The sequence below is a fragment of the Monodon monoceros genome, unplaced genomic scaffold (genome assembly GCF_005190385.1).
Source record: "Monodon monoceros isolate NGI ecotype Baffin Bay Population unplaced genomic scaffold, NGI_Narwhal_1 Super_Scaffold_1, whole genome shotgun sequence".
NCBI classification, from domain to species: Eukaryota; Metazoa; Chordata; class Mammalia; order Artiodactyla; family Monodontidae; genus Monodon; species Monodon monoceros.
This window is the reverse complement of record NW_021703765.1, coordinates 77,518,162-77,541,455: the sequence shown is the minus strand read 5'-3', so window position 1 is coordinate 77,541,455 and position 23,294 is coordinate 77,518,162. Positions and strand designations below refer to the sequence as shown.

General features: G+C 42.7%; 1 protein-coding gene across 1 annotated transcript in view; it reads left to right on the top strand.

Annotated features, from left to right (window-relative positions):
* The first annotated feature begins 239 nt into the window (after positions 1-239).
* Positions 240-23,294, top strand: part of CIT (citron rho-interacting serine/threonine kinase) — a 169,569-nt gene continuing 146,514 nt past the window's right edge. Inside the window, exons 1-5 of the mRNA XM_029222385.1 lie at positions 240-264; positions 1,288-1,390; positions 6,497-6,638; positions 15,592-15,767; positions 20,951-21,052. Of these exons, the coding sequence (XP_029078218.1) occupies positions 1,295-1,390; positions 6,497-6,638; positions 15,592-15,767; positions 20,951-21,052 (516 nt within the window). The 5' untranslated portion in view covers positions 240-264; positions 1,288-1,294. The remainder of the gene's footprint in view (positions 265-1,287; positions 1,391-6,496; positions 6,639-15,591; positions 15,768-20,950; positions 21,053-23,294) is intronic.

Below are 23,294 nucleotides of genomic sequence, written 5' to 3'. Positions count from 1 at the left end.
CCTGCCCTGCCGGGTTTGCCCTCCCCGTTTCCCATTGGCCATGAGTCAAAGGAAGAAACAATTTGATTGGCTATCTCTTTCACTTCCTCTGTCCCTTTAAGAACTTGGGCAGGGCCTGGTTGAGGTACAACTGTCCATCATAGGAGCGGGAACGCTGATTGGTCCAGACGTATCTGGGCCCCGCCCGCGCCGTTCTCCGGGTTCAAATGCTGCGGCGGGACGCCCGGGGCGGAGCGGAGCGCTGACTGGCGGGGTCGGCTGAGCGTGAGTGTGGTTCCCCTACGCCCAATTTCCCCTCCACCCCATTCTGCAGGACCTGGGGAAGGGCCTCCTCCACCCACACCAATCCCAGCTTTGCCTCTCGGAGCCGGGAGGGCGGCGGTTCCACCCCTAGGGCTTCCGGGGGTCGGGAGGGTCTTCCTAGGCTGGTGGTGCACTGGCCCACTTCCACCAGAGCCGAAGGGTCGGCCAGGCGATGCTGCGGCCAGAGGAATTGTTCCTTTCTGAAGCTTGGTGGGGTCCTGTGTTTATTCTGCCCTGCCTCCTGTCAGCATTACTAGTGGGGGCTGGTAGCGCCTTAGAATCTGTGTGACCTTAATTTGTTTTAGTGTCTTCATACTCTTCGTACCCATCCATCACTCTTCCTGCCTCTTTCACCCTGTTCCAGCCCAGCTATTGTTAGAGAAGCCTAGGTCCTACCTCAGAACCTTAACTCTGGCTGTGCCCTCTGCCCGGGATACTTTTCTTTCCCCAGTTATCAGCAAGGCTTGCTGCTTTAACGCCCTTCAGGTTTTGGTTCAGATGTCACCTTGTCAGTGACGTTACTCTGACGCCACTGTTACACACACACTGCCATGCCCCAATTCCCCCATCTTGCTCTTTTTCTTTTTTTTTTTTTTGAACCCCATGGCGCTTGAAACCTTTCAACATACCTGTATTATGTAATTTGTTTATTTTCAGTAATTTATTCAGTAGCTATTAGTATTTATGTGCCGGGCTATATGTTTCCCCACTATATGAAGATAAAAGTCCCTGCCCTGGTGGAGCTTACATTCTAAGGAGGGCAGATAAACAGACTTTTAAGAGAGTATGTCAGATAAGTGTTACTCCTGTTACACTGAATAAAAATCTGATTTTTAATCTCCGTCATCAGACTGAGCATCCCAAGACCCAGTGGTGGCTGATTTTCACCTCCCTTTCCTGATATCCTGAGGGAGCTCGGGATCTCTCAAGCCCTTCCTGCTCAAATCTGCAGAACACAATTAACCCATCTCCCTTCATCACCAGTGGGGAGATGTTGAAGTTCAAGTATGGAGCACGGAATCTGCCGGACGCTGGTGCTGCGGAATCCATTGCCAGCCGGGCCTCCAGGTTGAATCTTTTCTTCCAGGTAAGAGACTGGCTTGCCAACTTTGCTCACCTCTGTGTGTTTCCTTGGAACCTCTTTGTTACCTTTGCTTTTGTTATAGGACTGAGGCTGATCCAGGAGAAAATCCCCTTTGGTGTTTCATATGCGCTGATAGTTTTGGAAAGGAGCTGTTGTTCAGACAGGAGTGGGTGGCTGAACTTGCCCTGGAAGGAAGACCTTTTTTATGACTTCAGCACTAAAGTTTGTCCTTTTATTAAAGAAAAGTAATTGAACAAAGACACTCTTTTGACCGAAATTTCTATACTTGTAATCCTATAGAAATACAGAAATCTTTTTCATTCAAGGGATGTTTATGGTTTAGATTAAAAAAAAAAACAGTTTTGATAAATACCACACCTGTGAAACCCCCTTTCCTCTCAAGATACAGAACATTTCCATCACCCCAAAGGATTAAAACTTAATGTCAGATTTTTTTTCCATGTAGATTTCTAATTCTTTTGTTTCTGATGTAGGTGGAACACCGTTGATGTAGAAATCCTTGTTTGACTTACATATTTGTAAGTCAAAGGGACAATACAGATAGTGGTGAAGATTTAGGTTTGAACCCAGGCCCCAGTACTTGTTAGCTGTGTTACCTTGGGCGAGTCAGTTGCCTTCTCTGAATCCATTTTCCATTCTTTATAATAGAGGTTATAACACCTAATTTACAGAGTTGTGAGGATTAAATGAGATAATCCATGTAAAGTACTTAGTTTCTTGCCCAGCTCTTGGTAAGCCTTTTATAAATGGTAACTATTAATAATAAGTGTAGAAATAGTATTAGTGACAGTAATAATAAATTTTTTTTTAGCAGTCTTTCCTGATCTTTTTCTTTCCAATTAATACATGCTCTCATAGGCTTTTTAAAAAAAATTTATTTAATTTTTGGCTGTGTTGGGTCTTCATTGCTGTGCGTGGGCTTTTCTCTAGTTGTGTAGAGCGGGGGCTACTCTTCGTGGCGGTGTGCGGGCTTCTCACTACATTGGCTTCTCTTGTTGCGGAGCACGGGCTCTAGGCGCGCGGACTCAGTAGTTGTGGCTCATGGGCTCTAGAGCTCAGGCTCAGTAGTTGTGGTGCACAGGCTTAGCTGCTCCACGGCATGTGGGATCTTCCTGGACCAGGGCTTAAATCCGTGTCCCCTGCATTGGCAGGTGGACTCCTAACCACTGTGCCACCAGGGAAGCCCAGTAATAATAAATTTATGTTCACATAGCAGTAGTTATATTTAAGAAGGCATTTTTGCATGATACCTGTATGATGATAAATAGTAATACTATTTAGTAGTAAGTTAATAGTAATACTATTCAATTTAATAGTATTTAATAGTAATACTATTACATTTAAACCAACTATACTGGTTTAAATGTAATAGTATTTTACAATGTTATATTAGTTTCAACACTCATACGATCTTGAGGACATTTTTCCCAAGATATTGGTATTGGGGAATGTTCAAACAGGTCAGAATGGGGACAGATTGAAAGTGTAGGTGGGAGCATCCCCATCACCATTTAAGTCATGAGCCATTTTTCACTAATGAATAGTCTATTTTTAACCTCAGCTGACTGAGTGCTACCCCTTTTTAACCCCTTTATCGTTTTACTCCCAAACTTTCAACTTATGACAGAATTTATTAAGGGCTTACCATGTGCAGATGTGGAGGGAGACAGACTTGCCCAGAATCACACAGCTTGTAAATGGCAAAGCCACGCCCAGTTTTTGGTCTGTGGGTATGTAACTGCTGGGCAATACCGCCAGAGTATGTCAGAGTTTATTAAGTGTGTCTTGTACTTAAATGTCATTTTAACAGCAAGGATTGTGGATAAACCCCTAATTCATCTTTTTTTTAAACTAATGATTTCCACCCCGCTCCCTGGAAAGCTGTTATTTGCAAGTGTAGCGTAACCCTAACATTCGCCTTAATATAAACAGGTAAGGATACTGTTTTTCCCCCTTCCAGCTGAAACTGCATTCCTTCTTGGATGGGACTTGAACACAGCCAAAACTGAGATTGGACTTGAACCCACGATCCCTGACTTAGGAGGGGACTTGAACCCACTGTCCTTTAATTGAAACCACTCACCTGGTGTCAGGACTTACTGAAGCTCAGGTTCTCTTGTCTCAGCACAGAAAAGGCAAAGAGTGAGTTTCTTAGCATAGGATGCTTGTGAGAGATACAAACAGCCAACAAGGGAATGCAGCCCTGAGAGCAAAGAGGGGCTACGTTTTTATAGTCAAAGAAAAGGTGGGGAGAGGGGAAGACCACCTTTTTTCTCATTTTTGGGCAGACATCAAGGCTTATATCATTAGTTCTTCCTTTGACCCTATATGGTCTAACCGGGACTGTCATGGTGCTACTTAAATCAAGTATATTAGCAGGAGAGTGGTAACATATACTAAAATATGGTAATTCATCTCAGGTTGCAATATAATGTCCCCTTTCAGCTAGTTTCTTTCTCCTTTTACCTATATTTCTGTCTTGGCTACATGCAGAAATGCTCCTCTTCAAGGACCATTAACTTCCTGACTTCGTGTAAAAAGATTCAGAGCCCATAACTATTGTCTCGTGTTTTAGCTATCAGGACTTGTGGCTTTAGTGTACTTGGTACTTGGATGCACCTGGTCTTCCTTCAAGGTAGTATAGATTGTTGCTAGGTTACTGGATTCTTTTCTTGAGTGGTCATTAGCTTATAACAGTCTCCCAGACTCCCTTAAAATTCCCTCTCTGTCCTTAATCCCCTAGTGGGATTTCTAAACTATTTAATTATCCTACTCTATCCCTATCTCAGCGCCCTTTTAATGAGGTTTGGATAGAGAGTAGTGGTTTTGTTTTCCATTTAGGTAAGTACTTTAGACAGGGTCTCAGTTTCTACTTAACAGAACTTCCCCACAAGCTCTAGGTCAGTGGTTGGCAGACTTTAAAATTTTCGAGCCAGCAAAATTTTACAAATTTGGTGGGCTGACCTAGGTTTGCCAACTTTCTATTTTGCCAAGTAAGGAATGTAAAAAAAACACAGAAAAAAGAAAATCATATTATCTTCTGTATTTCATAAAGAAAGGACATTTTAAGAAATACCATGAGAGGAAGGACATCGTTGCAGAATAAAGGACCATTTTACAATTTGAATACATGTAGCTTTATAAAAGAGTCATCATGTGGTGTTCATCTTTTCTTATTTCATGGCAGACTTGAAAACTTTGTTAAGACTCAGTACTGTATTTGGGAACAGCTGCTTAAACTCATTAAGGAACAGAAGAAACAAAGAATCTTAGTTTCCCAGTTAGTGGCAGAACTCTAAAGTGACAGAAGGGTGACCTTTTGTGACCCAGTGCTTCACAAACCTGGCTGAGGTCTGACTCTCTAGGGAGGACTTGTTACTAAACATATTCTAAGCTACAAACTGGGAAATTGGAATTCAGTAGGTTGGGGTGGAACCTGAGAATCTGTTTTTTTTTTTTGTTTTTTAAGTGCTCCAGTTCTCCAAGTGATTCAGATGTAGCCAATCTGTTTCTGTTATCCAGTGCTGTGTAACAAACCACTCACAAAGTTTAAAACAACAGTGATTTATTTTGTCTTATGATTCTGTGGGTTGGCTGCATTCAACTAGGTGGTTCTTCTGCTGGGGTCACTCATGGGGCTGTATTGAGTTGGGAGCTTGGCTGGGACTGGAACATTTGGGTGCCAGCTGCTGGCTGGGGAGCCTCAGGGTTCTACTGACCTCTCTTCTCCAAAGGTCTTTCATTATTCAGTCAGTCTAACCTGGGGCTTGTAATTTTTTTCTGTGGATAATAAGTATTTTAGATGTCATGGGCCTTACGGTCTCTGCTGCAACTAGTCAACTCTGTCATTGTAGCACAGAAGCAGCCATAGACGATGTGTAAATTAATAGGTATGACTGTGTTCCAATAAAGCTTTATTTATAAAAACACGCAGTGGGCCAGATTTGGCTGACCCGTGGTCTAGCCCAAGCTTCTTGACTTGGTGGATGGCTTCCCCAAAAAAGCAAAAGTAGAAGCTGCCAGACTTCTTAAGGGTTCCACCTTGAACTGGCATATGATCCCTTATGTCATGTTCTGTTGGTTGACGTGAGTCATGGCGATGGCACAGATTCACGGGGAGAGGAAATAGATTCCGACTCTTGGTGGGTGCAGTGGCAAGTGCCTTCAGAGTTAGAGGAACTGTTGGTGGCCGGCTTTGCAGAGAGACCTGCACACAGTCCACAGCTTGGCACATGGGTTTCATTGCTCTAGACCAGGGGTGCAAACTCATGTCTTTGGGGGCCAGGCAGTGTAAAGGAGTCAAGTGAGCCAGATGGAAGAGCTGCGAGTCAGGTCTGCAGTGAAATGCAGACCACATCCGCTACCCAGAGGGGCAGCGCTCCTCAGCTGCAACTCAGCATCCCCAGGCAGGAATGTGGGGCATTGTTGCCAGATCTGCCAGGGTCTCATGAGAAGCCGGAAATCCTCCCCTCCTCTTTTTTTTTTTTTTGGTGTGAAATCTTCTGATTTTTCAATATTGGCAGATAACTCAAATTATTTTAAATACCACAGGCCAAACAAAACATGTCTGTGGGCTAGATGCAGTTTGCCAGTTTGCAGCTGTTGCTCGAGATCGTGAATAAATTCAGCTTTAGTGCAGTCACTCCATTTACACGACCCTAGATTGTTCAAGTGAATTAAACCAAAGTTATGTCAGCAAACCTCTGGGAACACAGGGAGGAAGAGGCAATCATTTGTGTCCTAGTGCAGAGACATGGAGATGTGACAGGACCAGCAGGGTTCAGAGTAAATGTCCCCACGAGCCTCAGACCATTAAGAAAGAAGGACCTTTTCTTACTCTTGGCATGCTGGTGAAGTTTTTCTCCCGAGGTGCTGGAGGAAGAAGCCCACGGTGATGGAATGTCCAAGTGATAACTTAATGACTGTCAATGGATGTTGCTTTAAAGAACGAGGCCACCGAATTATGTTGTTAGTGTGTGTCGTGAGCAGTTAGTCGAGTTGGTGGCTTGCAATTTACTCTGCGTGGATGTTATTGATCAAAGCTTTTCATTATTGACAGTGTCTCCATCTGCTGTTTGCTGTTTTTAGGGGAAACCACCCTTCATGACTCAACAGCAGATGTCTCCTCTTTCCCGAGAAGGGATATTAGATGCCCTCTTTGTTCTCTTTAAAGAATGCAGTCAGCCTGCTCTGATGAAGATTAAGCACGTGAGCAACTTTGTCCAGAAGTGTAAGTGTGGGCAACTTTTTCTTGAAAACTGTCCTGCTTAGAGAGAACTAGAAGGATGCCAGAGGCGGGATGTGTTTGTGGTCGGTGGGAGTGGGTGGGAAGTCTGCTTTAGATGGACTCACCTTCAAGGTCAGCTTCCACCTTCTGTCTCTGGGAGACCGGATAAGTCTTGGTTGCAAGTGACAGAAACTCAACTCAAACTAGCTTAGGCCAAAAAGTGAATTAAAACATTTTTTTTATTTTATTGAAGTATAGTTGATGTACAACATTGTGTTGATTTCTGCTGTACAGCAAAGTGATTCAGTTATATATATTGTTTTTCATTATGGTTTATCACAGAATATTGAATATAGTTCCATGTGCTGTGCTGTTGGCCTTTGTTGTTTATCCCAAAAAGTGAATTTTTTTTGGCTCATGAAACTGATAGTCCAGGGATGGGTCAAATTTTAGGCATGGCTGGTTCCAAGGACTTAAATAATGTCCTCTGACTTCATCTTTACACTCACTCAAAGCTGATTAAGCATTAAGCACAGTGCTCAGCGCCCACCGTATTTAATTTTAATAAATTGAATTTATTGTAATTAGTTTAACTTAATTTATTTTAAAATCGTAAGAAAATATGGGTATGCTAATAATGTTTAATGATTCTGGATTATATTCATCTTTATACCAATGCAGTCATAAAATATATATATATTTATATAAAATATATTTTTTATGGAGCAAGGGACTGACGAAGGCAGAAGTGCCTAGGGACTGTGAAAGTCATGAATAGGCCCTGCCCGCACCTTGTTGTTGTGTTTTATTTATTTATTTTCAAGTATTTATTTATTTATTTGGCTGCACTGGGTCTTAGTTGCGGCATGTGGGATATAGTTCCCTGACCAGGGATCGAACTCCGGCCCCCTACATTTGGGAGCGTGGAGTCTTAGCCACTGGACCACCAGGGAAGTCCACGAATGCACCCTGTTCTCGACTCTCCTTGACTTCCACGTGGTGGGGAAGTTGACTGCTGGTTCCCCAGTTTCGTATTTTTTCACGTGACCCCAGTGTTTTTCGACCAGCGGTGATTTTGCCTCCCAGGGACATTTGGCAGTATCTGGAGACAGTTTTGGTTGTCACAGCTGGCGGGGAGGGGGCTCATGGCAGCTAATGAGTGGAGCCCGGAGATGCTGCTAAACATCCTACAATGCACGGGGAAGCCCCCCCCCCCCCACCCAGAACTCTGGGACTAGTGGGCCTTTCTCTCTCACCGTGAAATCTCAGGGCCTCTTCCTCTCCATATGGCTCTTCTGTGTGGTCTCTCCATGAAGGGCTGGCCAACTACAGCCTGAGATGCCTGCTTTGTAAACAAAGTTCTGCTGGAATACAGCCACGCCTGTTCCCTAGGGCTGCTGTCACATCACGAGGCATTTGAGTAGGCGTGACCATATGGCCTACAAAGCCTAAAATATTTACTGTCTGGCCCTTTAAGAAAAAGTTGCTGACCCCTGGTCTACACTCTAGCAGAGATGTCTAGACCTCCTCCATGGCAACTCAGGGTTTCCAAAAGCACAAAAGTGGAAGCTGCCAGGCCTTTTTTGGGCTCAGGCCTGGAAGGGACGTAGGATCTCTTTGGCTGCATTCCACTGTTTGCAGTGAGGCATAGGGCCCCACAGATTCCATGTGCCGGGGAACTACGTGTATCTTCCACTGTCTATGTTCATGCAATCCCAGGGAAGATTCTCATTGGCTCTGCTTTGGGTCACTTGCCCACCCCTTGACCAGTCACTGGGCCAGGGCGTGAAGTACTGTGATTGGCCTCATCTAGGTGCCCAGGGGTCCAGGGCACTGTGGTCACCAGGACCTCATGGGAAGGGGGATATACATTGCCCAAAGGACCTGGAAGTTTTGAGTGGATTAAACCAATGTATTAGTAAGTGACCGTCGGTACCCTGTCTGTTCTCAGTGCCCTCATCTGCAAAATAGGGGAAAACACATTATCTCATCAATAGGGATTGAATGAGTTAGTGCACAGTCCAGGCTTATCATGTTGCCTGGCACGTGGAAACAATCAATAAATGTTACCCAATAATGATAACCATAAACCTCAACGTTTTAATATATTGTGTACCTTTAACTTGAAAATGGACTTGGCGTATTTGTTCATGATTCTGTGTTTGTTTGAATAAGCTCCCACCTTATTTTGTGGAATATTTAAATTCTCAAATAGGGAGTGGGAGGGGAAGGGGAAGGGGAAGGGGAATTATGTGACAGACTAATTTACTGAGCTATCTACATGCACCTTCTTTAGTCTTGAGATTGCCCTCCGGTTCCTTTAAAGCAGTGGATCTTCTAGACTCATTCAGTAATCAGGGGACTAGACTTAGTGAAACATAGATTTTTCTAGTAGAATCCTCTTCCAGGGAGATGTTTCATATTTTTAAAGAGGCTTCCTGGAGAGTATGGTTGAGAGACTATGACTGGAAAAGGGTGATTGCATTAGTATGCTTTTTTTTCTCCCCTTTGATTTTCTGTTTTGGAATGTAAGCTTCATTTCTCCATGGGAAGAAGGGTCCAACAGCTCTTACTGCATAAGTTTTTCGAGTCTTGCAATAGAGATGGAGATTTTCTTCAGGGACTGTTGGAGGAAGTGAGACAGAATAATACAGCCCTGAAGCAGTGCCCCTAGCTTGGGCCAAGAGAGGGCAGGGAGCTGGCATCTGGGAACCAGGGAAAGGCTTTTTGTTTCTTAATTGTTATTCTAGCCCCAGTGCCTAAAACAGTGTCTGGTTCACAGAAGGTTTTAATAAATATTGGTTGACTGACTGTTGCTGATGAACAGAATAAGTAGCAAAATCTTAAGTAGTAGATCACATATTTTATGTAAAAAATATCAAGCGTGATATTAAAACATGCAGACAAAGTGTTGATAATGGTTAAAGTTGGGCTGTTCTTGGTGATCTGACAGTAGCTGAAATTCTACCCTCTCTTAACTAGGTTCGCTGCAGGCAAGCGTATGTTCACAACCTTAGTACTCTGGGCAAAATGTAACTTTAAGAAGTTTTTTTTCCCCCCCGATTGCAAACATGTTACAAAGTAATTATTTGCAGCAACGTGGATGGACCTAGAGATTATCATACTAAGTGAAGTATGACAGAGAAAGACAAATATCATATGATATCATGTATATGTGGAATCTAAAAAAAATGATACAAATGAACTTATTTACAAAGCAGAAATAGACTTACAGACATAGAAAACAAATCTATGGTTACCAAAGGAGAGGGGAGGGATAAATTAGGTGTTTGAGATTAACATATACACCCTGCTATATATAAAATAGGTAACTAACAAGGACCTACTGTATAGCACAGGGAACTATATTCAATATCTTGTAATAACGTATAATAGAAAAGAATCTAAAAAATATTTATATATAGCTAGTCACTGCTGTACACCTGAAACTAACACAAAATTGTAAATTAACTATATTTCAATAAAAATATTTTAAAAATACAAAGTTAAATATAAAAGGTCAGAGTGGGAGAAAATCCCTCAAAATCTTTCCTAAGATAACCACTGTTAACGATTTGGTGCGTAATACTGCAGTTTTTCTTTTGTCCTTATAAAGTATTTATTATGAAATGTTCAAACATACCTAAAGGTGAAGAGACGAGTGTCGTGAGCCCCCACATACCAATCCACTAGCTTGAGCAATGAACCCTTTTCCATTGCATGTTCTAACATTACTGTGTTTTAATTTTATGCAAAATGGCTCGTATGTTTATAATGCTTTTGCCACTAGGTTTGCTCACCTAGCAAAATATTTACTCGACAGGTATTTACGGAGCACTCGCTATGTGTCAGCTTCTGTTTTGGCTGCTGGGTTTACAGTAGTGATCAAAACAGAAAAAATCCTTGTTCTTGAAGAACATAGACTCTAGTGGAGGTCGAGCTACTGAATTCTTTTAAACATGTGCCTAATATTCTTTTTTTTTTTTTTAACATCTTTATTGGGGTATAATTGATTTACAATGGTGTGTTAGTTTCTGCTTTATAACGAAGTGAATCAGTTATGCATATACATATGTTCCCATATGTCTTCCCTCTTGCGTCTCCCTCCCTCCCACTCTCCCTATCCCACCCCTCCAGGCTGTCACAAAGCACCGAGCTAATATCCCTGTGCCATGCGGCTGCTTCCCACTAGCTATCTACCTTACTACATTTGTTAGTGTGTATATGTCCATGACTCTCTCTCGCCCTGTCAAAGCTCACCCTTCCCCCTCCCCATATCCTCAAGTCCGTTCTCCAGTAGGTCTGCGTCTTTATTCCTGTCTTACCCCTAGGTTCTTCATGACATTTTTTTTTCTTAAATTCCATATATATGTGTTAGCATACGGTATTTGTCTTTTTCTTTCTGACTTACTTCACTCTGTATGACAGACTCTAGGTCTATCCATCTCATTACAAATAGCTCAATTTCGTTTCTTTTTAAGGCTGAGTAATATTCCATTGTATATATGTGCCACATCTTCTTTATCCATTCATCCGATGGTGGGCACTTAGGTTGTTTCCATCTCCGGGCTATTGTAAATAGAGCTGCAGTGAACATTTTGGTACATGACTCTTTTTGAATTTTGGTTTTCTCAGGGTATATGCCCAGTAGTGGTATTGCTGGGTCATATGGTAATTCTATTTGTAGTTTTTTAAGGAACCTCCATACTGTTCTCCATAGTGGCTGAACCAATTCACATTCCCACCAGCAGTGCAAGAGTGTTCCCTTTTCTCCACACCCTCTCCAGCATTTATTGTTTGTAGATTTTTTGATGATGGCCATTCTGACTGGTGTGAGATTCTTTTATGTGGGTGGACTCTTAGGCTGTTTCCCCTTTCCTACTAACGGACCTCTAGGTTGTTTCTGATTTTTTTCCTGTAACAAACAGCGCTTATCGTAAGTATCTTGATATGTATGTCTTTGGAGCATTTCTGTGAAGGATGAATTCCTAGAGATTGAAGTGCTGCAATACTGAGTTTCTAAAAAGGAAGATGTACACTCATCTGTGGTGGCTTTTGCCTCCTGGGTCCAAATATATATCTGACAAGGTCCTTCTTTGACTGCATTTTCATTCCATGCTTTGGGTCTTTACCTCCCCTCAATGTTCGGTCTGCACTGGGCTCAGAGTGGGCAGGGATGAAGGGTCGCTGTGGTTTTGAAGTCACAGAAGTTGCTGGTAGGGAGAGAAGTTGTGAAGGGTTATTTTTTCCACAGTCATAGACATGAGTTTAGCATCTCATCTGTTCACCTTAATAATCCACAAGCCTGACCCTGTTGGACAGGGGAGGAGTTGGCAGGACATGGCCGAGGCCAGGAAGCCCCAGAGGAAGTTTGGGCAATGGCGCCTACCCTCGGCACCAAAACCAGTAAGCCACTTGGTGTCTTTGGTCAACTTACACATTTGGAGGGCGGACCACAATGAAATCTGTCGTGTACAAAATGAACCCCATGACGGACACAGCTTCCTGTGGTTCTGAGGTTAAGAAGTGGGGGACCCAGCAGCTGACAGTGGAGAGTGACAAAAGCAGAGATGACCTTCTGGACATTTAGATGGAAACCAATGCAGGTGAAAGTCCACTGGTAAAAACTGACTTCTGATATGTTCTTTAATTGTCCAGTGAGCAATCCGTAATTGATATATAATTTAAGTCCAACTTGTAACGAGATTTTTTAAACTGGAAAAAAAAAATCCAAAAGCCTTTGGATAACAGCATTGCGATGTGGAATGGTTTCTCAGAATTCTGAGAGCATCGTGATGGTGTTGCCTGCAAGCGGTTTTGTCTCCCTGGGTGATTGAGATGCCTGGTGGTTGCCAGTGACAGACCCAGAGTTATTAAGTTGGACAATGCTGTAAGCAACACGGGGGCCCAAGGCCTAACAGAATCAGGAGAGCCTGGCCTTGTGTGCGAGCAGTGATGAAATCAGGTTCAAGCCAGCATATTTGGGGAATTAATAATTCAAAACTCAAGTACTAGATCTGAAAGAAACTTGGAAGAGGGCAGGGCAGAAAGGCTGGGCTTGGCACAGTGATGTCAGGGCAAAAGGAAAATATCGTGCAGCTTTCAGTTTTGCTTCTGCATGGAATTCTCCCTGAAAGTGCTCTTTCTTTATTTTTTTGTTTTCCAACGGTCACGATGAATTCATGCGGATCCACCCACCCCTCTTGCCTGATTACTCAAGGGGCCAAAAGAAGGTGTTTTTAGGATGACTGTTGAAGTAACAGATGTGGTTACTGCAGTGATGTTCATCGTATGAGCCTTTGAGCTAAGTTAATTCAACTCCACCCACGCAACAAAGAAAGGGAGTGGGTAACAACAATTAAAATTGCATCGGCTAATTCATTAATATGTTGACAAGTGACTGTGGTTATGAAGTGGCTTTTCCCTTTGTTGGATTCTGTCCCTTTCGCTGTGTGAACAACTCTCTGAGTGATTGTAACTCTAGAGTGTGGCTCCCAGCTTTATCTGGTGCCCACCCACAGAAATGAGGATCACTCCAGGGTACCCGTGGGATTTCAAGAGTCCCTTGGTCTTCACCATGGCACCTTTCTGAGGGATTCTTCAGGATAATTTTGATTACATGTTTCTCTTGTCTTGCTTAGGAGTGTAACCCTCTATATGAGGCAGCTTCCCTATATCAGGCAGGATTGAAGGATTTGGTCAGTCATAACTGTTCCGCTCTATTCTTTTTTTTTTAAATATTTTATTGAAGTATAGTTGATTTACAATGTTGTTAATTTCTGCTGTACAGCAAACTGATTCAGTTATACATATATATATTCTTTTTCATATTCTTTTCTATTATGATTTATCACAGGATATTGAATATAGTTCCCTGGGCTATACAGTAGGACCTTGTTGCTTATCCATCCTGTATATAATAGTTTGCATCTGCTAATCCTAAACTCCCAGTCCATCCCTCCCACCCCTCCTCCCCCTTGGCAACCACAGGTCTGTTCTCTATGTCTTTGAGTCTGTTTCTGTTTTGTAGATATGTTCATTTGTATCGTATTTTAGATTCCACATATAAGTGATATCATATGGTGTCTGTCTTTCTCTTTCTGACTTACTTCACTTAATATGATAATCTCTAGGTCCATCTATGTTGCTGCAAATGGTATTATTTCATTCTTCTTTTTAAAAATTTTTTTATTGGAGTATAGTTGATTTACAGTGTTGTTTCAGGTACACAGCAAAGTGGATCAGTTATACATACACACACATATATATATATACTTTTTTTTTTTTAGACTCTTTTCCCATATAGGCCATTACATAGTATTGAGTAGAGTTCCCTGTGCTATACCGCAGGTTCTTATTAGTTCATTCTTTCTTATGGCTGAGTAATATTCCATTGTATATATATAAACCACATCTTCTTTATCCATTCATCTGTTGATGGACATTTAGGTTGCTTCCGTGTCTTGGCTATTGTAAATAGTGCTGCTATGAACATAAGGGTGCATGTATCCTTTCGAATTATTTTGTCTGGGTATATGCCCAGGAGTGGGATTGCTGGGTCATATGGTAGTTCTATTTTTAGTTTTTCTGAGGAACCTCCATACTGTTCTCCATAGCGGCTGCACCAATTTACATTCCCACCAACAGTGCAAGAGGGTTCCCTTTTGTCCACACCATCTCTAACAGTTATTATTTGTAGACTTTTTAATGATGGCAGTTGTGACTGGTGTGAGGTGATACCTTATTGTAGTTTTGACTTGCATTTCTCTAATAATTAAGTTCCACTCTATTCTTTAGACCATTAGAGTTGTTGCAAATCCAGCAATGCCCCAACTTAGTGCTGTTAAATAAATATATGTTAGATTCCAAATCTGCCACCCGTTTAGTCCACACTTTAAACACTGAGAATCTCTCACTGTTCCGCCCCCTCCTCCAATGCCCCAAATTCATATGTTAAGGCTCTATCCCCCAACATGTGAAGGCTTTGGGAGATAATTAGGTTTAGATGAATTCATAAAGGTGGTCCCCCATGATGGAATTAGTGTCCCTGGAAGAAGAGGGACGAGGGCTCCTTTTCTTTCTGCCACATGAGGACACAGGGAGAAGGTGGCCGTCCATCAGTCAGGAAGTGGGTTCTCTCCAGGATCTCAGTCTGCTGGCCTTCCCAGCCACCAGGACTTTGAGAAATACATGCCTGTTGTTTAAGCCGCTTTGCCCATGGGTCTGTGGTGTTTTGTTAAAGCAGTCAGGGCAGATGAAGACACCAGCTGAGAGATTGCACTCGGAGAAGGAATAGACTATATGCCAAGAAAAAAGATAGCTGCAAACCCATCCAGGTGTGTGATATGTCAGCTCTGCAGGACCAAGGTCAGGGTTCTATTTGGTTCCTTGGGGTCAGGCTTTGTTTTTCCCTTTGGTAGCGCTGCTGCATATTAAGGCCAGGAAGGTATTTACTGACACGATCCAAGGGAGATAAGACTTGGGCTAGTGGGATAAAACTGAGCAGGACACGTGTAGTCAGAATGGAATGATCTGGAAATCAACTCCAAAGTCGACTGACATGGGGATCACATTGCTTACATCCCATTATAAACTGATCTAAATGCTGGTAAGAACTTTTGATCACACACTGCCCTGCAGCCTCCAGAGAGAAGGAAGAAAAGCATGTTTTCCGTTCTCCTTCCCCTATTTTCTACGTCTACAGGATTCAAATCATAGCTGCCATGGAAACTGTGCTTTGGAATTTCTGGAGCCCTTAATTTTAACTTAGCATAAGAAAACACTTTTATGCTGATTTTATAATTATTCACGACGACGAGAAAGTGACTAAGTGTCTTCTGACAGCTAGGGAAGACATCGCAACACTTTCTTCTTTCTTCCTTTCTTTTCGCTTTCATAAAGATGTGCGTATTTGAAGCACGTTATGGATCAGGAGTCACTCTTCCGTCTTTTGCAGATTCTGACATCGTAGCTGAGTTGCAGGAGCTCCAGCCTTCAGCAAAGGACTTTGAATGGAGAAGTGTGGTAGGTTGCGGTAACTTTGCCGAAGTGCAGGTGGTCAGAGAGAAAGCGACCGGGGACATCTATGCCATGAAAGTCATGAAGAAGAAGGCTTTGTTGGCCCAGGAGCAGGTAGGAGCGTTTAACATCACAGCATTTTCCCCCTTTCTGTACCAGCATGTTCATTGCAGAGATGAGAATCTGCTGAATTGGCATCTGGGATGGAGCCAGTTTTCCTCTGCCTCTCTAGTTAACTACGGTGGCACAGCCAGGAAGGTCTGAACACTCTTGAACTGACATCGACTAATTTTGAAGACTGACAAGCTCCCCTGAGTTGCTTTTATAGTTGCATATTATTCAGAACCAACTTGGCCTTTTCACTAATGAATTGGAGATGATCTTTCATGACCATCCCTTGGGGATTCAGAGATGTGCATATTATGGGGTGAGTCAGATAGCCTTTGCTTTCGTACGCATCTTATATATTTGTGTTGTGGGCATGTGTATTTGATTTTAAAACAGGCCTCTGAAGAAATTAAATTGTTCTGTGGCTAGGGAGTTGCTGGTTGGAGAGCAGGTGAGAAGTTATCTTTCCTGTTGTGGTGTTTTTCTCTCTTTTAAACAAGGCTACTGCCTCCAGACAGTATTGATTCATTTGCCTCGTTTCTAGAGAGGTGGCCATCAGCCTTGGTGTTCAGACAGCAATTTATTAGTTACCCATGTTCAGGTGCACATCATGTGTCTGATAATGGACCCAGCTCCGTGGGAAGCCTGCAAAAGGAATCGAAGCTCCATGGCTGTTAATTTCAGGGTTTTAGAACAACCTTGGAAAGTGGAGGTAAAGCACAGATCCGTAAAGCAGGCACTTAGGAGCTAAAGCATCACAGAAGAGGGAGCAGTTAGCAAATTCATGAACAATAGAATGAGGAGAGGTGTGGGTGAGCCAGAGACAGTTAGGGAAGGTTCACAGTGCTGAGAGGGAGCATGGGCTCTGGACAGAGAGAAGTGACGAGAATGTACCAGGTAGAAGTGTGGCGTGTGTGCCGTTCTGGAGGTGTGAGTATTAGAACGCTACGCAGATGTGTTTGTTTGTTTTTGTTGTTTAAGTGGTTTAGAACGAATAGACTGGGAGATGGGGAGAAATAAGGTTATTGGAGTTGGGAGGGAGTGATTGGTGGGAAACCTCAAGAACCTTTTTTGGTTACTGTGATAAAATACATGCAACATAAAATTTACCATTTTAGCCATTTTTAAGTGTACAGTTCAGTGGCATTAAGTACATTCACAGTGTGCCACCATCACCGCTGTCCTTCTGCAGAACTTTTTCATCATCCCAGATAGAAACTCTACCCATTAAATAGTAACTCACCCTCCCCAAGGACTGCTTTTTGGAGTCACAGTTTAATTTGTGAGATCTTTGGGGATCACGTAGGTTTTTGGAGGAAGGCGGCTGGGATCTGGGTCTGAGTACCTAAGTGACTTTGTGTGGTCTCCAGTCAGAGACTCAGCGGAGGGCAGGAAGCTGCTTGTCAGCATCCAGGAAAGCTGTGGCGTGCGTTCAGGAATGAAATGTGGGCAACTTCACAGAAAGGACAAATGACAGGACATGGCAAATCATTCGGAAGAGAGGCGTGGAAGATGCCCACTCAGCCACCCAGCACCTAACAACCACCTGTCATCAGGCCACACCTGCTGAGCACCAGTCGTGTCTGGTGTGTTCCTAGGTCCTTGGAAGAGGCCTTAGATGTAGGCTTGTGCTGCTTATATTTCAGGTGGGAAATGGTGCATATCAAAGGAAGCAAATTCAGCGTCTACGATACTGCAGGCAAGTGATAGAGACACTCACATAGGTGTGCGTTCCTCCAGGTGAATGACTTGAGATGACCCCTTGCGAGGCGTGGGCTGGGAGATTTAAAAATCGCACACACCCGGGAGCTAATTAACCCCACCCACCCATTCCTTACCTGAGCCATGGTGAGGCTTTGGAATTGAAGGGTGTGAGAAGAGAAGTCAGCACAGGGAGTTGGGGGAAGGAAGTGCCAGAGAGGAGGTGAGAAGAGGTAGCATCCTGTGAACAAGACCTGTCACCTAGGAGAAGCCAGCAACCCCGCCCAGAGCTCCATGAAAACTGGAAGAGGTCCCCAGAGACCATTTGTTTTAATAGAAGCTTCAGGGGTCGGACGAGGTGTCAATGATAAGCAAGTGAAGTTGTAGACCCTTCTGTTCAGCCAGCCTTCACTGAACACTTTTTATGTGCCAGGAAAACAGAAGGATCAGCAAATCCCACACGGTAGATTTCGGGGGTTGGGTTGGTGTTTCCCAGATGTGTTAGAGGTTAAACTGGTGGTGTGCATGATGATTTTGGGCAGTACACACATGGACAGAACTATTTTAAAACATTTAATGGTTTAGTATTAACTGGCATATCCAAACCTGGCACTTTCACAGATGTTACTCTTAGAACGAAATGGAAGAAGGTGTATTTAAAATTAAATTACTTGGAAACAGTCACAAATTTACAGAAAAGTCACAAGTATAGTGTGTCAGTCAAGGTTCTATAGTATATATATATGATAATGCTATCTATACACATTGACTATACATACATGTACACATTGAATATACATACATGTACACATTGACTATACATACATACGCATATGTGTATGACTTACCTGACTGTGGGCGCTAGGAAGGCTGAAATCTGTAGGGCAGGTCAAGAGGCTGGAAGCTCTCAGGCAGAAGCTGGTGATGCAGTCTTGAGGCAGAATTTCTTCTTTCTCAGGGAAGCCTCAGTTTTGTTCTTAAGACCTTTCAACTGATTGGATGAGGCACACCCAAATTATCAAGGATAACCTCCTTTACTAAATTAACCACCGCCTACACAACAGCCTCACGGCAACACCTAGATTAGTGTTGGCTTGAATGACTGGGTGCTAGAGCCTAGCCAAGTTGACACACAAAACTATCACATATAGTATCAACAACTTCCTTTTCCTGAACCATTTGAAAATCACTCACCAACCCGATGCCCCATTATCTCCAGGTACTTCAGAGTACATTTCCTATAATAAGGACGTTTTCCCATGAATGACAACACAACCATCAAAATCAGGAAATCAACCATGATAAAATTACCACCATCTAATCCTCAGGCCCCACTCAGGGTTCACCAGTTTGTTCCATGGTCTTTTAGAACAAAAGGATTCACTTCAGGATCCCACGTGGCATTTAGTTGTCCTGTCCCTCTAGTCTTTTCAGTCTGGAACAGTCCCTTCATTTCTCCCGGACTCTCATGACCTTGGCGACTCTGAAGATTGTAGGCCAGTTATTTTGTAAAATTTAGATTTGTCTGATGTTGCTCATGCTGAGATTCAGGTTCAGGCAGGATTATCACAGACAGAATGCTCTGTTCCTCTCATTGCATCCCAACAGGTGAGTCTCAATTTCAGTTTGTCACATTCCTGAGGATGTCACTTTGGTATCTGCCGCACTTATCCACTGTGGAGTTAACTCCTTTCCCCTTTGTAATTACATATGTATATTTTGGAAGGAGATACTTTCAAACTATGGAAATACCTATTTCTCATAAAACTTTCAATCCATGAATTTATTTATATCTGTATGGACTTGCATTTTCCTGTCAGTGAATTACAATCCATTCCTGTCATAATATATTTTTATACTCAGATTGTCCCCAAGTTGGCCAATGAGAGAAAAGGGAACCCTCTTGCACTGTTGGTGGGAATGTAAATTTAGACAGCCACCATGGAGAACAGTATGGAGGTTCCTTAAAAAACTAAAAATAGAATTACCGTATGATCCAGCAATCCCACTTCTGGGCGTATACCCAGAGAAAACTGTAATTCAAAAAGACACATGCACCCCAATGTTCATTGCAGCACTATTTACAATAGCCAGGTCATGGAAGCAACCTAAATGCCCATCGACAGACTAATGGTTAAAGAATATGTGGTACATATATACAATGGAGTATTACTCAGCCATAAAAAGGAACAAAATTGGGTCATTTGTAGAGACTTGGATGGACCTAGAGACTGTCATACAGAGTGAAGTAAGTCAGAAAGAGACAAACAAATATCGTATATTAGCACATATATGTGGAATCTAGAAAAATGGTACAGATGAACTGGTTAGCAAGGCAGAAATAGAGACACAGATATAGAGAACAAATGTATGGACACCACAGGGGGAAAGTGGGGGTGGGGTGGGATGCATTGGGAGATTGGGATTGACATGTGTACACGAATATGTATAAAATAGATAACTAATAACCTGCTGTATAATAAATAAAATTAAATTAAAAAAAAAAGAATCTCCTCAGGTTGGCTTTTGTGTCCTTTTGACATATTCCCCATCTTTGAGTTCTGTGTTGCTTTCTGATACAGCAAGATGTTCAGGCTCTTACACTTTTACTTTACCTGCCCCAGACCTGCAATCAGTCATTTCTCCAAGGACCTCTTTTTGTTTTGTTTTGTTTTTGTTTTTAAGTGGAAAATGGTATTTAGAGGCCACGATCTGGGCGCTAGGTGTTCTGATTGCTATTGGGATGTCATTGCTCCCAGACACCTTTCAGTGGACAAAGCCAGGGAATACATGTACATGTATGCAGTATACCTACCTTCACACACACAGACACACATTTACATCTCTGTTTATTTCTGTATCTATCTCTATATGTTGAAAACCATGTGTTCACATCGACACTTCCAAGTCCAGTCCAGCTTCACGAGGTTCATTGTAATTTTCACACTTTCCATGTTTGTAACTCTCTTCTCTGATATCACCCTTAATATTTTTCACTTATTTTATGCACCTGTGTCCATCCAATCTACTGTGTTTGCTGCTTCCGCCTCCCCTTGGTAGGTTCAGATGCCCTGCTCTAGGCCATCCCTACATGTGATGACCTTCCTCACCTTGCTTGGACCAGTCACCCTGTTCTGGGCCACCATGGCTCTCCTTGCCACCTGTCATGGATGCTTACCTGGTGGTTTTTCTCCATCTGAGGGCTTTAGGACTGAATTGCTCAGGAAGGGAAGGTAAAGAGAAAGAGATTTAGATTTAGAAGTAGTGAGTTGACTTTAAAGAAAGACGTTAAGTAAATAATTGGACACATATGCATCTGGCAAAAATGGTGAGCAAAGTAGGCAGAAGGATGAGATTTGTGGAATGTTGGGCTAAGTGATGGCTTTTTTAAAACAAAACAAAACTAGAATTATCAGTTTAAGCAAAGGGCATTTTCCCCATCACACTTAGTTCTTTATAATTGTCTAAACAGTTTCTTTTCCCCCTAGGTTTCATATTTTGAGGAAGAACAGAACATATTATCTCAGAGCACAAGCCCTTGGATCCCCCGGTTACAGTATGCCTTTCAGGACAAAAATAATCTTTATCTGGTGAGTCTTTCCATCTCTCTAGAATTAGTCTGGTGTTGCAATAATCAGATAGTACAGCTGTGGAATTCAATGTGGTTCTTGCCCACGTGGCCCACAACACCTCTCATTCTTTCTCATGCTTTCCTGACTTTCAGGTGTCTTCCTGTTCTTCTTGTCTTAAATATGAAGAACTAACCCATTTAGAAAGAGCTTCATTTATTGCTAGATATTGTAGCTGTGGCTCACAGAGCAATAAGGAGAAGTCATTTATTTGGAAATAGTCTGCTGTTTCCTTTAACAGAATCTTGCTTTAAATTAAAAAAATTGAGATAATGCATAGGTATTATAAGAAAATGCAAATGCTGCAGAAATTTATGAAATAGAAGGGAACATGCTCTACCTTTCTTTCTAATCTCTTTCCCCAAGGAAACAAATGTTAATGGTTATGTATGTTCTTTCTGGCCCTTAACCACGCCTTGCGGAAAAATATTTCTATGTCTATGCGTGTAACACACGTATATAGTGTGTTTTACAAAAATGGTATATTACTGTCTACTTTGCTCTTCAGCTTGCTTTTTGCGTTGAACGATTTGTCCCTGACATCTTTCCATGTCACTACATGCAGATCTGCCTCATTCTTTCGAGCAATGCCATGGTTTTTCCTGATGTGCCTGTAGCATAGCTTACAGAATGCTAAAATTCATTTTGGGGCCTTGTTTAGGCTCTTGGGGGTTTAGATTCCTAAAATTAAAAAGGTATCCTAAAAACAATTTTTGTTCTTGATTCAGCCCTTAAAACAAGACTATCCTATTACGTTGAATGGAGATAAACTTCTGTAAAGCTCATGTCAGAGAAAAGGGTAAGAGAGAGACGGATTCCTATTTGTCTTGAACCTCCACTGGGCATTTTGGGGGGACTTTACACCTTTATTTCTGACCTGGAATAAACAGTTTATTTGCCTTGGTCCCTGGCCCTACCCAGCCTTCTGAGCAAGGACATTCTCACACAGATGCACTGGGAGACCGGCCTTGCGCTGACCAAGTGCTCCTTCAGAATCAACAGCACACCTGTGGTCTCTGTGTCCCGAAACTTCCTTTCCTTGAATATTGTCTTGGAAGCTTTTCTTCCTTGACACATGGGGCTTGGAACCCTTTCCTTTACTAATGACCTTGGTGTGTTTCTAAGCTCACTGGTGTTCTAGGACATTTGTTGCATACATGATATTTGTCTTGTGCTCTCTGTGTCTTGCGGAGTGCCTTGTATTTGGGCATATTAACAGATTTATTCGTTAGCCTTCAGAAAAGCAGTTACCTTGACACAGCAGGCTCTTTGTTTGTTTGTTGTTGTTGTTGTTTTGGACATTTTAACTGGAGCCCTGCAAATGATATAGCACACCAGCGTGTGAGCATAATGTTAGTTTTTGAGGCCACACAGCACACAGGCCATCCTGGAGCTAGGAAGGGCTCTGATTTTTGGCAGAAGTTGAGACTCCACAGATTGCTCTGCTCTGAAATCTTATCGTACTCTTCCTCTGAGTCGAAAAGCTCAACCTTTTTGATGTCCAATCTCATGCAGCTTCTTCTTCATAAAAGTAGCACTGTTGAGATGCTTTGGGACTTTCACACCATCATGGTCAGTTTTGGTAGAGGTGATGGCAGATTCTGAGTGTCCTGCGTAAAGGAACTCAGATGAATGTGAGGGCTAGTGGTCCAGTCCCAAGCGGCAAGCTCCTGCTCAGTTCCTGCAGGGAAACCACCCTCTGCTTGTCTCTGGGGTGGCCAGTGAGGATGGTCAGCGGGGCCCTAGGAGCAACACTCGTAGTTGTTTTCATGTTGATTATAGTTGGGTTTTTTTCCCCCCACTGCTCAACAGTTTCCAAAGCATATCTCTGGGAGGGTGATATTTGGGCGTTTTGAGAAGTTTAAACTCTTCAGTGTCACCCTTTTTGTCCATACCAATTGGCCTTGTCACAGTGGTAAGAACCGTCTCTTTCTTTTTCTTAATTGTGGATTTGACTGCTGTGGACTTCTGCTTGCATGTAACTTTTCTGGAATACCTTGTAGATTGGGAATATCTGCCGTTCCTCTGCTAGGACAGGCTCCCATCTGCAGGGGGCTTCCTGTTTTGGGTCTTTGGGCTGTGGGGCTTCCCTCTGGCTCTTGACACTGGCATTGGCATCCTTAGCTTAGGATGGTCTTCTCAGTTTTTCTACCCACCATCTTGGGAAATGGGACTGTTCTCAAAACGAGTGTTTTCTTGCATT